Source organism: Pollachius pollachius (genome assembly GCF_949987615.1).
Source record: "Pollachius pollachius genome assembly, chromosome: 2".
Taxonomy (NCBI): Eukaryota; Metazoa; Chordata; class Actinopteri; order Gadiformes; family Gadidae; genus Pollachius; species Pollachius pollachius.
This window is the reverse complement of record NC_136935.1, coordinates 35,919,706-35,934,715: the sequence shown is the minus strand read 5'-3', so window position 1 is coordinate 35,934,715 and position 15,010 is coordinate 35,919,706. Positions and strand designations below refer to the sequence as shown.

General features: G+C 45.2%; 1 protein-coding gene across 2 annotated transcripts; it reads left to right on the top strand.

Annotated features, from left to right (window-relative positions):
- The first annotated feature begins 3,380 nt into the window (after positions 1 to 3,380).
- Positions 3,381 to 14,471, top strand: fip1l1b (FIP1 like 1b). 2 transcript variants are annotated; one of them, XM_079758657.1, is made up of 16 exons: positions 3,381 to 3,654; positions 5,468 to 5,522; positions 5,630 to 5,705; positions 5,980 to 6,086; positions 6,336 to 6,400; positions 6,494 to 6,604; positions 6,818 to 6,948; positions 7,980 to 8,098; positions 10,430 to 10,483; positions 10,952 to 11,051; positions 12,163 to 12,319; positions 12,511 to 12,592; positions 12,733 to 12,785; positions 12,959 to 13,148; positions 13,653 to 13,805; positions 14,074 to 14,471. In XM_079758657.1, the coding sequence occupies exons 1-16, from the start codon at positions 3,576 to 3,578 to the stop codon at positions 14,213 to 14,215; spliced, it is 1,674 nt and encodes a 557-aa protein (XP_079614783.1). In that variant the 5' UTR covers positions 3,381 to 3,575; the 3' UTR covers positions 14,216 to 14,471. The 2 variants fall into 2 exon arrangements, with proteins under 2 accessions (XP_079614783.1, XP_079614782.1); XM_079758656.1 differs by having other exon boundaries at positions 14,071 to 14,471.
- The last annotated feature ends 539 nt before the right edge of the window (positions 14,472 to 15,010 follow it).

Genomic DNA, 15,010 nt, shown 5'->3' with positions numbered 1-15,010 from the left:
GCTCACTCACACGCACGCGCGAGCGCACACACACACATTCACACTCAGAGTGGTAAAATGAACAAATGAAAAAAATCTGTAAACTCAAGAAACGTTACAGGACATTCGGAATGTTTGAGTTTGTTCATAATTCTTCATATCTACGCATGGTCTTGTGTTGAATAAGGAACAGGAATAGTCTATGCTTTCCATGTCTTTTGCATGTAAACTGCAGCGTGTCAAGTCGAACCAGCGAACAAGCACATTGTTGCAGTTCTCATGAGACTTTGTTCGGTCCCGTGTTTGTCGACCGGTGGAGCCGCCCGGACCACAAGACCACCGCTTGGAGCTACGCGGGTTTAATTATACGCGTTGGGTCGGGGATATGATCAAAGATCCTCACCGCCCTCAGGCAGAATCGGCTGGCAAAAAAAATCGTTGTCAAAGTGTTGGCTCAATAGTCGTATTCAACCAGCGCAGCCGGAAGGTTTGCTGTTTCAAATCCAACCAATGGTTCCGGGTTGAATATGCGAGCAATGCTAGATTAATTTACACATTCAGCACCTCTGTAACCTTCTTTAGCTGGGGGGATATAAATGAGTCCAAACCAGCCTATGGTTCAAAAACTCGTTTCTTCACCTTTCTGGATATAACACGAAAACAAACCCTTTCAGGCAAACATGATCCTGCCTCCAGGGGTTAAAGAACACACCTGTCCGCAACAGCCCACATATGCCAGTAATTGTGTGTGTGTGTGTGTGTGTGTGTGTGTGTGTCTGTGTGTCCATGTGTCCGTGTGTGTGTCACCAGGATCATCCATATGTCTTCTGTCCTGTTGGAAATGTTGTCATTTGAGTAGTTCATACGTTGCATTATTTATCATTGAGGTGAGTGTCTATGGCCGATCAGGGCTGAGTCACTATGGGTTGCTGTGTCCGTATTTGTTTATGTGTGTGTGTCTGTGTGTGTGTGTGTGTGTGTGTGAGTGTGAGTGTGTGTGTTTGTTTTAGTGTGTGAGTGAATGTGTGAGTGTGTGTGTGACTATCTGAGCGTGTGTGTGTGAGTGTGTGTGTGTGTGTGTGTGTGTGTGTGTGTGTGTGTGTGTGTGTGTGTGTGTGTGTGTGTGGGTGTGTGTGTGTGTGTGTGTGTGTGTGTGTGTGTGTGCCTGCCTCAGCGTGACTCAGTCTCTCCTTTTAGACAAATGAGGACAGGCATCTTACAAAGGGCAACCAGAGGTTTTCTATAAGAAAAATAGCCACTTAGATTACGTAATAGAAAGCTTCCCCCATTTCCTCCTCCCTCTCTCTCTCTCTCTCTCTCTCTCTCTCTCTCTCTCTCTCTGTCTCTCTCTCTCTGAATCTCCCCGTCAGCTTCTCTCCCTACTTCTCCCAGACTCTCACTCTCTTCCTCAATCTCTTGCTCTCTCTCTCTCATCTCTCTCTCTCTCTTCCTTTGACGCATATACTCATCCTAACTCAATCATGTACAAATGCAGCTCCCAAACACACACACACAGACACCAAGATACAGACACACACACACACATGCACACACATACACACACACAAGACATACATGCGCACGCACACACACACACACACACACACGTACACACGCACACACACGCACACACGCACACACACACACACACACACACACACACACACACACACACACACACACAGACACACACACACACACACACACACACACACACACTCACACACATCTCATGAGTCCTTTCTATTTTCTGATGCACCAGAAGCTGAGTTCTTATTTGCTGACTAAACAATAAACCAGGTACGTCCATCTTTTTCCACTTCTGTCAATGTGCTCATTGCGGTGGACTGTATTCGATCCATTCAGTGTGGTTGGTAAGTGTTTCTACTTGGTTAAATTGTGGTCCTTCACACATCAAGCAAGGCCCAGAGAACTGAACTGCCTTGAGTGTCTACACAAAATAAGACCCTCGCAGGAACAAGCAAAGGCGTTTGACATTGATTTGATCAAACTCCTTTCAGTTGAACTCGTGCAGTAACAATGCCTAGATCACAGTCCAGCTCAGTCCGGCTACTGCTTGTTTAATGTTATGTTCACCGTGCTAAAGCAGCCGGAAACATATCACATGCCTCATTAGCTGTATTGCCTATCAACAATGCATTGGAGGCTTTGAAAGAGATCCGCATCATCCTTATTGCACAAGCATAAGCCCCTCTTGGTTCTCCACTACGACAGACGGATCATTCACAAAGCTGAAACTGACCACCATACATGACACACACTCACAAAAGACTGGACTTCAACGACAAACACAGGCAGACTACCAACCAAACCATATGCTTGATCCAAAACCAGGATAGGGATTGGGGATGTGCCACAGCACATATCACAGTGAGCTAATATCTTTGTCTGTAATTAGCGATAGCCCAACGATCGCCCTCTGCCTGGATAAACCTGATTAGCATCGACGAGACCGTGAGCCACCCCTAAGCCCCCTTAAGGAGGGAGGGATGTCACGATAGAAAAAGCGGGATAACTATGAACAGAAGCAATGAAAGGAGGATTAAGGCGGAAGAGAGGCAGGTAGATGGTGTGGTGGTGGAAAGTGAGAGCGAATAAACTAAATTAAGGAAGTGAAGTGAGAAGGTTGGCAGGGATGGAGGGGAAGGGAGAGGAGGGGAGGGCCTGAATGGTTTAATGGAGTGATGTGAAAAGACAGAATGGGGGAGGGCAGAAAGAGAGAATGTAATAACAATGACACAGGAACAGCCTCACGGACAAAGACAACGGGGGCGAGAGAGCGAGAGCGAGACAGAGAGAACGAGATGGAGAGAGCAACATAAATGATGGACAAAAGAGCAGAGAACCACAGAACCAAAAACACTATGATTAAATCATTTTTTCATAATTGGTGAAGTAAAGGAAGATAGAGGATGGCGCTTGATTTGCATGATCAGTAGAATGCATGAAAACATTGTTTTTGAATGTTTGAGAAATAGAAGTGGACAATTTGTGTAAAAAATGGGTTGACAACAATAAAACAAACTTGCATATGCAGGCATTCACACGCACACACACACACACGCACGCACGCGCGCGCACGCACACACACACACACACATAAAAAAAAAACGCATGCATCATTACACCTCCATTGTTATACGTTCTAATCGAATGCATTTATGAATGATTTACCCTCTATTGAATTACCAATATGTATATACGGATTATGGATTAATTATAACAATGCAAACCGCCGATAAAAAAACTAAGAAGAAGAATTCGAATAGTTGCACGGTTGTAATGATACCGCGTGCTTCGTTGGGGGCGCTGCAGGTTTTTCTACGACAAAAAGGCCTTTGCCCTTTTGTAACGCGAACCCGAACATCGCTTCCGGGTGTGCGATGTTGTATGCGGTCGGAATGAATGTATGAAGATATTGTTTTGGCATATACATACTCAGAAGGAAAATACTGTAAATCACTTTCATCACTTGCAGTCAGTAAACCTTATTCGAATGCCTCGTGCCTGAGCTCTATCATCGAATAAAGCTCTTCTTCGTGGTAGAAGGTCTGCTGTCGGTGTGTGTGTTAAAGATGTCTGCTGAAGAAGCGGACAAAACCAACACCACAGATGCTAGTGGCGGAGATGAAGAGGAGGAATGGCTCTACGGAGGTATCGATGTTCAAACCCTTTCTAAGAGACACGATTGTTATCTTGGCAAACACGTACAGTGTACACGGACAGTTGAATGAAGCGCTCGGTGCTAATGGGTTTGCTACTGCTAGTCAACAACACAGCGTGTCTCACTAGGCCCCGCTAGCCTGCGAGGAGCTAGCGCGCCACTCCGTGTGTTTTGTCACTTCAGCCAACATCAGGGTTAATTGTGCTGTAGACAAAGAGAAATGGAATTTTGGATGACCATGCTCGTTTCTTTTCTGGAATAAATGCCAATATACGAACACATGAAATACATACCAGGATACATAACACGGGAGTAGACAGGCGTTGCTCCTGTCTACCCCCATGTAATGTGTATTGGGTATACGTACTTGGCAGTGTTGGGGTAGTTACTCAAAAAAAGTAATTAGTTATTTATTACTAGTTACTTCTGTAAATTGTAATGAGATTACTTTACTAGTTACTGCATTTAAAAACTAACTTCACTACTTATTGCTTTACTTTCCCGTTTCTTAATTTACTGTAGATACATGGACAAACATCATAGCCCATCATCACTTAGTGTTTATTGTATAAATCTATGCAAAATAGCATATAAAACCATATGAAAGAACAATATCCCTGTCTGCACAAAAAAATGCCTCACTGTAAAATCCACCAACAACAGGATAAAGTAGGCTATGGTGAGTGGTAAATCAGTAGCAACACACAAGTTTCAAAACACAGGCTTTAGGAAACATGTGAACAAAAATTAAGTGGTCAATGAAAAATATAAAAAGGTCACTTTATCCCATACAATTAAAACAGAAATGCTCTTAAGCGGCGGTGACACACAGTTACTTTATGTGGTCAAAAGGCTGAATGAACCTGATCTATTTCGCAAGCTATGACATCATAAGTGTGTCTTTCTCTCACCCTCTTGCAGGCAAGAGCAGCCTTCTCAAGTTTTAAAGTAATGCTGTCTATCCAGTGCAGTCATTCCTAAGTAACTTTTGTTGTTGGCGGACCAAATGTCCGCGGTGGTGGACACATGACCCAGGGAGGACTCGAAAATTATTTTGAGCTTCGATTCCATGTCGGAAAATGTTTTCCGGTCGGATGACGGCTTGCGAGTTGCGTGTATTTTATCTAGTATTTTTCTAAATCTGGGCGATTCAATAGTCGACAGGGGAAGCATGTCTTCTACAGTCCGGTCTTTCTGTGTCACCTGCTTCTGTGCTCCAACACTTGAACACTCCTTCGCACAAGCAGCTACGTCACTCAAATCGATCGCTATGGCAACGGGCCGAGGCAAGCAGGCGCTGCAGACACACAGCCAGCACGCATGCACGCACCACAACAGATCAGAACTTTACACACAGGCAAACATGGCTTTGGTAACGCAGGAAAGCGCGTTACTTTAGTCTAGTAAAGTAGTGTAGTTACCGATATTTTAAATGTAATGCGTTACTTTACTTCGTTACCCAAAAAAGTTATATCGTTACCCCCAACACTGGTACTTTGTTTACCTAAGTCAGGCGTGCTGGTACTGGGAGGTCTGGTTTGAGGCGGATTCATCCGTGATAAATCATGGTTATGTTAAAAGGGAAGTCTATCTAGTACACGCTCAATGGACAATTACCTCACAGGGTGTATACGTGTTATTTGTTTTTACAATGTTTTTATTCTGAGCATGCAGAGTTGTGGTACAAGCTATTTATAAGGGGGGGCTAGTAATGTGCAACCTCTGACGTATTTAAAATACAATGTAGTGCAGGAGCCCATTTGGCAGCTCCTATGAGTGATTAACACAATCATTTCCTACTAGATGAAGGTGAGGGCAAGGAAGAGGATGAAGAAGCCAAACTGAACGCTGCAGTAAGGTATCATAAAAGAATCACGCAAATAATGCATCCAAGCAGCACCATCCCCAGTTTCTTGTATTTACAAACATTAAATACAACCGACTGAATTTGTTATTTTCCCTCAGTGTTGTCAGTGATGCTCCAATCTCGACAACGGAGGATGCCACCGCCCCTGCTACAGGAAATGGAGTGGCGCCTGAGGTTGGTGGCTGAAACCTGTTTGATATGTTTACAAAAAAGATACACATGTGTTTTATTTCCCCCTTTTCAGTGGATGGGTTTTGATGTTTTGTAATTTATTGTCATTTTGCGGGGGGATTGACCATTCTGCTGATCATAAATGTATCGACATATAGTCATGAAATCATTTAGGGTTGTCCATGAGATGTGGGATCTCCACGCTGAGCCTGCGGGACAGAAGTCCAAATGTACTTCACATTCTCTCTCTGTCGCTCTCTCTCCGTCTCTCCCCCAGCCGACGGGTGAGGCGGCGGACGAGGACAGCGATAGCGACAGTGACGATGACGACGATGATGTGCGTGTCACCATTGGAGACATCAAAACCGGGGCGCCCCAGTACACGTGGGTTTAAAGAATACCTTTCTAATCATCAGACGTCATTCCACTGCTCTTTCACTGTTTGCTCCATTTGATCTGGATTTTTTAAAGTATTTTTTAAAAGATAGCCCATTAAAATTGAATCACTCTTGTTTTAATATCTGACATTGTTGAGACCAACATCTTATTCCATCAATCAACGTTAATAAAACGTCCTCAATGAAGTATCTTCCTGGCTAACTCTTAACGTTTTGCTTCTATTGCGCCTCATAGACCATACGGAGCCCCTCCGGTCAACCTTAACATCAAGACAACGGGCTCCAGGCCATACGGACAAGGTAGAATTCAGTTGATACCGTAGGCTGGGGTGCTCCAGACAGCAGGATTGAACAAACCCCCATGATGTGTTTTATGATGCTTGTATTTTCCAGTGAACGCTAAGCTAAAGGGAGTGGACATGGACGCTCCTGGCAACATAAACGGCGTTCCAGTGCTGGAGGCGGACGTGGAGTCCTTTGAGGAGAAACCGTGGAGAAAGCCAGGTGTGTGACTTTGTGTGTGTGTTTGTGTTCTCAAAGCTTGTGGTCATCATGACAACACATGACACTTGGCTAGAAATGTTGAGTTGAGTGGCTATAGTTGTCGCAATAGGCAATTAAACATCGCAATTGAAATATTAAAGTAGAACTAAAATAATTGATAGGCATGGTATGTCGTGACAACCAAACAATGGATTTATTTGTGTGTGTGTGCAGGTGCGGACCTGTCGGACTACTTTAACTACGGCTTCAACGAGGACACGTGGAAGGCCTACTGTGAGAAGCAGAAGAGGCTTCGCATGGGCCTGGAGGTCTCTACTGTGGGCTCCACCACCAGCAAGATAACAGTGAGCCACCACCTCTACCCATCCACTCTCTCTCTCTCTCTCCTTTGGTTATATTGACACACACACACTGAGGTCTGATAGTTCAGGCTACACTATTGGAAAGGGCAGTAAACTAAAGATTAGGTAACCTCTTAACAAGGGCTGGCACACATGGATAAGTTCAGGTATTAGATAACCTCATTAGTTGTTATTAAGATATTAATGTAAGGACTGAGCCTGAATATTTGGATATCTGTTTGTTAGGTAGGATATCTAATCTCAATTCAGTATTCAAATGATTGGTTTTTGCTCTTTTAAGGAAAATAATTAAATAAAATAAATGATGGCGATCCGACCCACACAATAGCGCCTGTGTGATTTATTACTGGGTAAACGGCACTAGTCCAGCCGGGAAATGTATTGAAAGCTTTGCACAATGTTCAAACCACCTATTTGAGTTCTTATAATTAGTAGTAGTAGGCCTACTCTCATACTTTGGAAGCCATGTGTTTGGAAACTTTTAGGCTGCATTGAAGCGCTGCCGCAACCCAGTCGAATAGGACTGATGTGTGGATCCGAAAGCCACTGACGTTATATTGCTGTTTGGCTATTTTGTGTTATTGAAATAACATGTTTGTTTTGATAATTTTACCACTGGTGAAATGAAAAAGAAAAAACCTTTCATTTGATCAAAACTTGATTTTGTCTCCGCGTGCAGAGGCAGTGAAAGAGACACACTATGATTGGACTTATTCTTTTGTTTTGAAATGATGTATTCGGGCAAGCCCTAATTATAATATATATTAGTAACTGTCTTTTATGGCGCTGCGTCACCCGGGTTAGTGTCTTTTTTTTTGTTTTTTCATGCTCCTGAACAGCGCCAGTGCTGTTGCGGAATTTAATTCAAATGTTGCACAACGTAGAAACCACTGTTTATGTTTTATGAGCAATCGAATTTGAGCCACAGCCGTGTGTCTCAGAGCACCGGCGCCGCCATACAGCCGCGCTTTAAGTTCCAGCCCTGCTCAGAACCTTCACCTGTCTGTGTCCAGGTCCAACAGGGCAGAACGGGGAACGATAAAGACATATCCAGCCTGTCAGTCCACACTTCCAAGCCAGACTTCTCCTCTCCGGTCAACATGTACAAGGCCCCCCCGACCCAGGTCACCAGGTAACCAACCTCTTCCTCACCAGCAGCCCCCACAGAACAGTGCATGCCCCCTTAGCAGAACCTCTCAAGAGAGGGTGAGCCCGAAGCATCCTGTGAGAGGGATCGGTCTGCCTAGGGATGGATGGGCGTGTGTAATAGATACCTGATGGGCAGACGTGCTGCAGAACAACGGTGAAGTAAGAACAGGGTATTTCACTGCAGTGTTGTGCGTGCAACTCCCACCGCTTCCTGAATTCCCAGGAAGCGGGCTGCTATGAAATTGCAGTTCATCTCATTACACAGAAGGCTGGGCAGTGTCCCACATAAGGGCTGGGTTTCGCCACTGAGTTCCCAATTCGATTCAACTTCGATTCAAATGGTGACGATTCTGGTTTGATTCTAATTCAATTAGGGATATTTCAGTAACAATAACCACTGTTTAGATATGGACGATGATACCCAAAGCTGTGAACTATACAGGACACCCTCTCACTTGGTTCAGGCTATTTCTATATAGGTTCATTTTGAACATTAAGATCAGAGCCTAAAGCATTACACTGAAATACTGTGTCTCAGATTGTGTCTTCCAAAAAAAGGAACCAGAAGTACTCATACTACGGAAGCCTGTGGGATTTGATCGAAAACAAATGTATAAGTGTGTGTGTTTGGGACATGTCTATATACAGTGGGGCAGAAAAGTATTTAGTCAGCCACCAATTGTGCAAGTTCTCCCACTTAAAAAGATGAGAGAGGCCTGTAATTTTCATCATAGGTATACCTCAGCTATGAGACAAAATGAAAAAAAAAAAATCTAGAAAATCACATTGTCTGATTTTTAAAGAATTTATTTGCAAATTATGGTGGAAAATAAGTATTTGGTCAATAACAAAAGGTCATCTCAATACTTTGTTACATGCCCTTTGTTGGCAATGACAGAGGTCAAACGTTTTCTGTAAGTCTTTACAAGGTTTTCACACACTGCTGCTGGTATTTGGGCCCATTCCTCCATGCAGATCTCCTCTAGAGCAGTGATGTTTTTGGGCCTTCGCTGGGCAACACAGACTTTCAACTCCCTCCAAAGATTTTCTATGGGGTTGAGATCTGGAGATTGGCTAGGCCTCTCCAGGACCTTGAAATGCTTCTTACGAAGCCACTCCTTCGTTGCCCGGGCGGTGTGTTTGGGGTCATTGTCATGCTGAAAGACCCAGCCACGTTTCATCTTCAGTGCCCTTGCGGATGGAAGGAGGTTTTCACTCAAAATCTCACGATACATGGCCCCATTCATTCTTTCCGTCACACGGATCAGACGTCCTGGTCCCTTGGCAGAAAAACAGCCCCAAAGCATGATGTTTCCACCCCCATGCTTCACTGTAGGTATGGTGTTCTTTGGATGCAACTCAGCATTCTTTCTTCTCCAAACACGACGAGTTGAGTTTTTACCAAAAAGTTCTATTTTGGTTTCATCTGACCATATGACATTCTCCCAATCCTGTTCTGGATCATCCAAATGCTCTCTAGCAAACTTCAAACGGGCCCGGACATGCACTGGCTTTAGCAGGGGGACAGGTCTGGCACTGCAGGATTTGAGTCCCTGGCGGCGTAGTGTGTTAGTGATGGTAGCCTTTGTTACTTTGGTCCCAGCTCTCTGGAGGTCATTCACTAGGTCCCCCCGTGTGGTTCTGGGATTTTTGTTCACCGTTCTTGTGATCATTTTGACCCCACAGGGTGAGATCTTGCGTGGAGCCCCAGATCGAGGGAGATTATCAGTGGTCTTGTATGTATTCCATTTCCTAATAATTGCTCCCACAGTTGATTTCTTCACACCAAGCTGCTTACCTATTGCAGATTCAGACTTCCCAGCCTGGTGCAGGTCTACAATTGTGTTTCTGGTGTCCTTTGACAGCTCTTTGGTCTTGGCCATAGTGGAGTTTGGAGTGTGACTGTTTGAGGTTGTGGACAGGTGTCTTTTATACTGATAAGGAGTTCAAACAGGTGCCATTAATACAGGTAACGAGTGGAGGACAGAAGAGCCTCTTAAAGAAGAAGTTACAGGTCTGTGACAGCCAGAAATCTTGCTGGTTTGTAGGTGACCAAATACTTATTTTCCACCATAATTGGCAAATAAATTCTTAAAAAATCAGACAATGTGACAATGTTCTGAATTTTTTTTTTTTCATTTTGTCTCTCATAGCTGAGGTTTACCTATGATGAAAATAACAGGCCTCTCTCGTCTTTTTAAGTGGGAGAACTTGCACAATTGGTGGCTGACTAAATACTTTTTTGCCCCACTGTATGTCTGTCTGTGGGACTCTATCTAACTACTCTTGTGTCCCTCCTCCCCCCACACGGTAGGATCTCAACCCCCCAGTGGACCGCCCCGCCTGGTCAGGACATGTCCTACTATACGTAAGTGGGCGTGGCCTCACCCTTGTAATGTCTTGACGTCGTCTGCCTCACTGACATTCTCAGCCCCGGTCATCAGCTACTCGTGTCTCCCTGTCATGTATTGACAGCAGGGCATCAGACACTTGACAAGATAGTGGGTGTGCTGGAGAGCCCGGCCTGCCCCGTTACCCGGACATTGTTTGCCCTGGAACGCGGGTGTGACGGTAATGCGCGTAATCATGCGTCCGTCACAGCGCCACTGGGCCACGCCGCCCGTCGATACGACTCATTGATTATCCTCGGTGCTGACGATCAAAGGGAACGGGGAGGCAAGGTTGCGATTGGTCACCAGTGTTAGAAGATTAAAGAAAATCATTCTCTAGTTTTGTAATAAGTTTTAAGATTTGTTGACCCTTTCAACTGTGCGTGCGTGCGTGCGCCAGCCACTCATTACAAACGTTTTCTTGTGTTGGTTTGAACCATTCCCAGGAAGCCGAGTGGAACAATAGATGTTATTGGTGGACAGACTGCCACCATCAGCAGGGTGGAAGGACGGCGCAGACACAACCTGGAAGGAAATAATATTCAGGTACACGCACACATTGCATGCAGTAATAATGATTATTGTAAGGCATTAGCATAGGGGTTAAGGGTAGTTGGTTGTTATATTGTAGTTCAGTTCTTGTTAAAGCTTCTCTGGTGCTGCACTGGCACAACATGTCCAATCAATGGACATGGTGGGTAAGGGTTAGAGTTAGTTAACATATTAAATAATGTATCAATTAATACCTTAACATCAACACCATTACTAAACTTGAGCACCATTAGTCATGGATTACCAGATCATTATTTACATTTTAATGAACTGAGTTAATGCATATTATTGCATAAATATTACCGTATGAGCCAAATTGGGTTGTATTTTAGTGCTGCATGCAGCACTAAACTAGTATGTTTTATTCTTTCTTTATTATTCTCTACAAACTGGGACCCTACTCCTTCCAAAAATCTTCACCTAGAGACTCTATTCCAATTTTAAAATGTTTAGCTATCTACACAAACGCTATGCCATATTAAAGCTGAGACTCAAAGGAGTCTTAACAGTATAAGCTTCATCATTTTGTGTGATTATTTCACTGAACTAGAAATGAGGGAATAAGGTCAATAACATACTTTTCCAAGTTACTACCACACACACTCAAACACACTATCAGAAAAGCTCAGCTATTCTATATTTTATCTCAAATGTATTTAAACTTGATCACATTAGCTATTTCTTCACTTCAGCTATTTCAATTCAATTCCAAACATTTAAATTTTTTTAAATGGTGTGCATGTTGACATTGTTTACTCCATTTAGACTCCTATATTTTTAACCTCACTTTGCACAACAGCACTCACCGCATTTCCTGCAGGAAATGCATTTTCTAGTTTCAGTTGCAGTTTTTATCTTTCCCACAAGGGGGGGTGGTTAGTGTACATTTGGGTTCGAAGACTGTTGCATCGTTTTTGAATGCTAGTTTTCTTTTTTAAAGGTTTTCGTTCGTATTTCATCAGAAACATTTAGTCTTTCGTCTCATGGAGGAGGGGAAAAAAATCCTTCTTGTGCTCAAAAAAGAAACATTACTTTCTTCGGTGAAGTCATTAAGTATGAGCGTGTGAGGGGATGAATCGTCTGACGCCGCGCTTCTCTGAGACAGGTCATCTCGGAACACTCTTCGTCGGAGGCCGACTCGACTCCGGCGAAGATGCCACCCTTCTTCCCCCCGGGGCCTCTGCCCCCCAACATGCCTCCGCCCCCCTTCCTCGCACCCCCCCCCAACGTCAGCACTGCACCACCGCTCATACCTCCACCCAGTGAGTACACCACCCGCATCACTTTGACTCAATCACTGAGTCGGTTTTCTGATGCAGTCATTGTTATGCTTCAACTCTAAGTTATGTTTAGCAGTTCGATTGTTCTATTATTGATAATAATATTGAATCTATTTCTTTGTTTCTTCCTCTCGCTATTTCGCTCTCTCGCTCATTCTCTCTTTCTTTTCCAGGGATGCCCATCACAGTACCTCCTCCTGGATTCCAACACCCGCCTAGTGGCCCCCCGCCCTCCCTCATGCCCACTATGGACGGGTACGGACTTAGCCGTGTGTCCACTCCACACCCCCCCACAGGGCACAGTACGACGAGCAGCCTCCTTCCTGTGGCCTCTATGTGGGGTGATGTAGGACACGGCTCCAACGTGTGACCATGCCTGTTCTTTTGTGTTGCAGCCACACAGGCGGCTACGACGGGCGCTCTATCCAGCCATATCCCTTTCCTCAAGGTGGGTCCCCGTTGGGTAGTGGTGGTTCCTAACCTCTTTGGGGCTAAGGCCCATGTAAGCTTGGCATGCAATCGAAAGCCTGGTTAAGTATTGCCCGATATCTACCACCTAGGGCTTTGTGTATTACATTTTGTAATCTATTTTTACACACACACACACACACACACACACAGGTGCGTACCCTCCACCCATGCCAGGGGTTCCGGCTCCGTCTTGGCCTCCCATTATGGACAACTCCAAGCAGTGGGACTTCTACCCTCGTAGGGAAGAGAAGCGGGAGAAGGAGCGGGAGAGACCCAGGGAAAGGCCCCATGAGCGGGAGAGGGAGAGGGAGCACAGCCCGTCTGCCATGAGCTACACCAGGTACACTCAACTGTTCTGCAAGAAAACTCCAAAGAAACGCCCTAGAGGGAGCACTTCAGTGAAGATATTGCAGAAAAGATGGACCATTGATGTCATTGGTCCGTGATTTGCTTTATGATAAGTAAGTGGAGGAGTCATTGGAAAAACTCTTTCTCTTTCTCTGTCTTTCTCTCTCTGTCTTCCCCTCTCTCTCTCTGTCTTTCTCTTTCTGTCTTTCTCTCTGTCTCTGTCTTCCTCACTCGCTCTGTCTTTCTCTGTCTTCCTCTCTCTCTCTGTCTTTCTCTGTCTCTCTGTCTTTCTCTCTGTCTCTGTCTTCCTCACTCGCTCTGTCTTTCTCTCTTTGTTCCTCTCGCTCTGTGTTCCTCTCTCTCTGTCTTCCTCTCCCTCTGCCTTTCTCTCTCTGTCTTCCTCTCTCTGTCTTTCTCTTTCTCTCTGTCTTTCTCTCTCTCTGTCTTTCTCTCTCTGTCTTTCTCGCTCTCTCTGTCTTTCCCTCTCCCTCCCTAGCGACGAGGAGCGCTTCCGTTTCCGTGAGTACCCTCCCGAGCGCGGCGGCTATGGGGAGCGCCATCGGGAGCGCTCCAGCCGAGAGAAGGAGGACCGGCACAGAGAGAGGAGACACCGGGAGAAGGAGGAAGGACGCCACAAGACTTCACGCAGGTCTGCAGACGCACGGCAAACGCGCACGCCGCCCTGCACCACACGGCGCACAACACAACACGACCAGTGGCCACTGGCCGTCGAGACTCAAGCCTCCCAACCCCCGGACGCATTAGCGGAGCCTTCCTCGTTTTCCGATTTGTTGCAACTACATATCTTGTCCAATGTGAATCTATATAAATCCCTCCCAAACTTTTTTCTTTCTGTTGCTCACTCTCCACCTCCTTCGCTCCCTCTCGACCACCTCCTCCCCCCCCCCCCCCAGCAGCAGCAGCAGGAGGAGGCACGACAGCGAGGAGGGCGACAGCCACCGCCGACACAAACACAAAAAGAGCAAGAGGAGCAAGGAGGGCAAGGAGCCAGGCGAGGAGACCGGCGGGGACCAGGAGAACCAGGAGACCATGGAGTGACCACAAGCTGCTCCTGTGCCTCCCAAGTCCTCTCTGTATATTCCACCATTCCCTTCCCGACCCCATGGCCTGGCTGAGCCTTCATTCTGAGTGGTTTCCTGTTGGCAGGAAGCGCGGAAACCTCCACCGCTGCAGCCAGCTGCCTGCGCTGCAGCAACAGATTGCGGCGATGATTGCAACGTATTTGGTTGTCCCTTTATTTTTGTTCTGTATGGAAACATCTGCAAGAGTTGTTGACTGATTAAAAGAGCTTTTGATAAGATCCACGACGCCTGTCAGTTCTTATTCTGCCCAGCAATAAAAAACATATTGAATGTTTTGCAGGGGTAGCGGCCAATATAAAATCACTAGTTTTCCAAACCTCCTTGAATGTATATTTTTATGAAATTGGATCAGATCGCACAATGTTTACAATATTAATGTATATTAAAAAAAATGTCCATTTATAGGTTAACTATCGGCTGCTCATAAAATCAAGTGAAGGGAGCTGTTATTTGGACATTTCTATGCAGAAACAAGGCAATACAGTTCAGGAGTAGTTTCCGGTGAGTCTGGGCAACCTACAGTCAGTTTGGGTTTCCCTGCAGAGACCTTTAGCCACCAGATGTCTACAAGCTAGAAAGGGGTACAATATTTTCCCACAGTCCATCAGTTATCGTACAGAAAAACGTGGCCCCCATTACATGAGAATAGATTAACATAAATAATGTATAATCAGCACACAGCATACAGGGAACGCCTCTCGCTACAGTAGCTTAAGTAAAACTCACATTTAGGCGAACACATAGTTTACAG

Excerpts from the sequence above, each read along its gene's own strand:
- fip1l1b (XM_079758656.1), top strand. The coding sequence starts at position 3,576 with ATGTCTGCTGAAGAAGCGGACAAAACCAACACCACAGATGCTAGTGGC. Across the intron at positions 6,401-6,493 it reads CTCCAGGCCATACGGACAAG|TGAACGCTAAGCTAAAGGGA; the intron begins GTAGAATTCAGT and ends TGTATTTTCCAG. Across the intron at positions 8,099-10,429 it reads CCCCCGACCCAGGTCACCAG|GATCTCAACCCCCCAGTGGA; the intron begins GTAACCAACCTC and ends CCCACACGGTAG.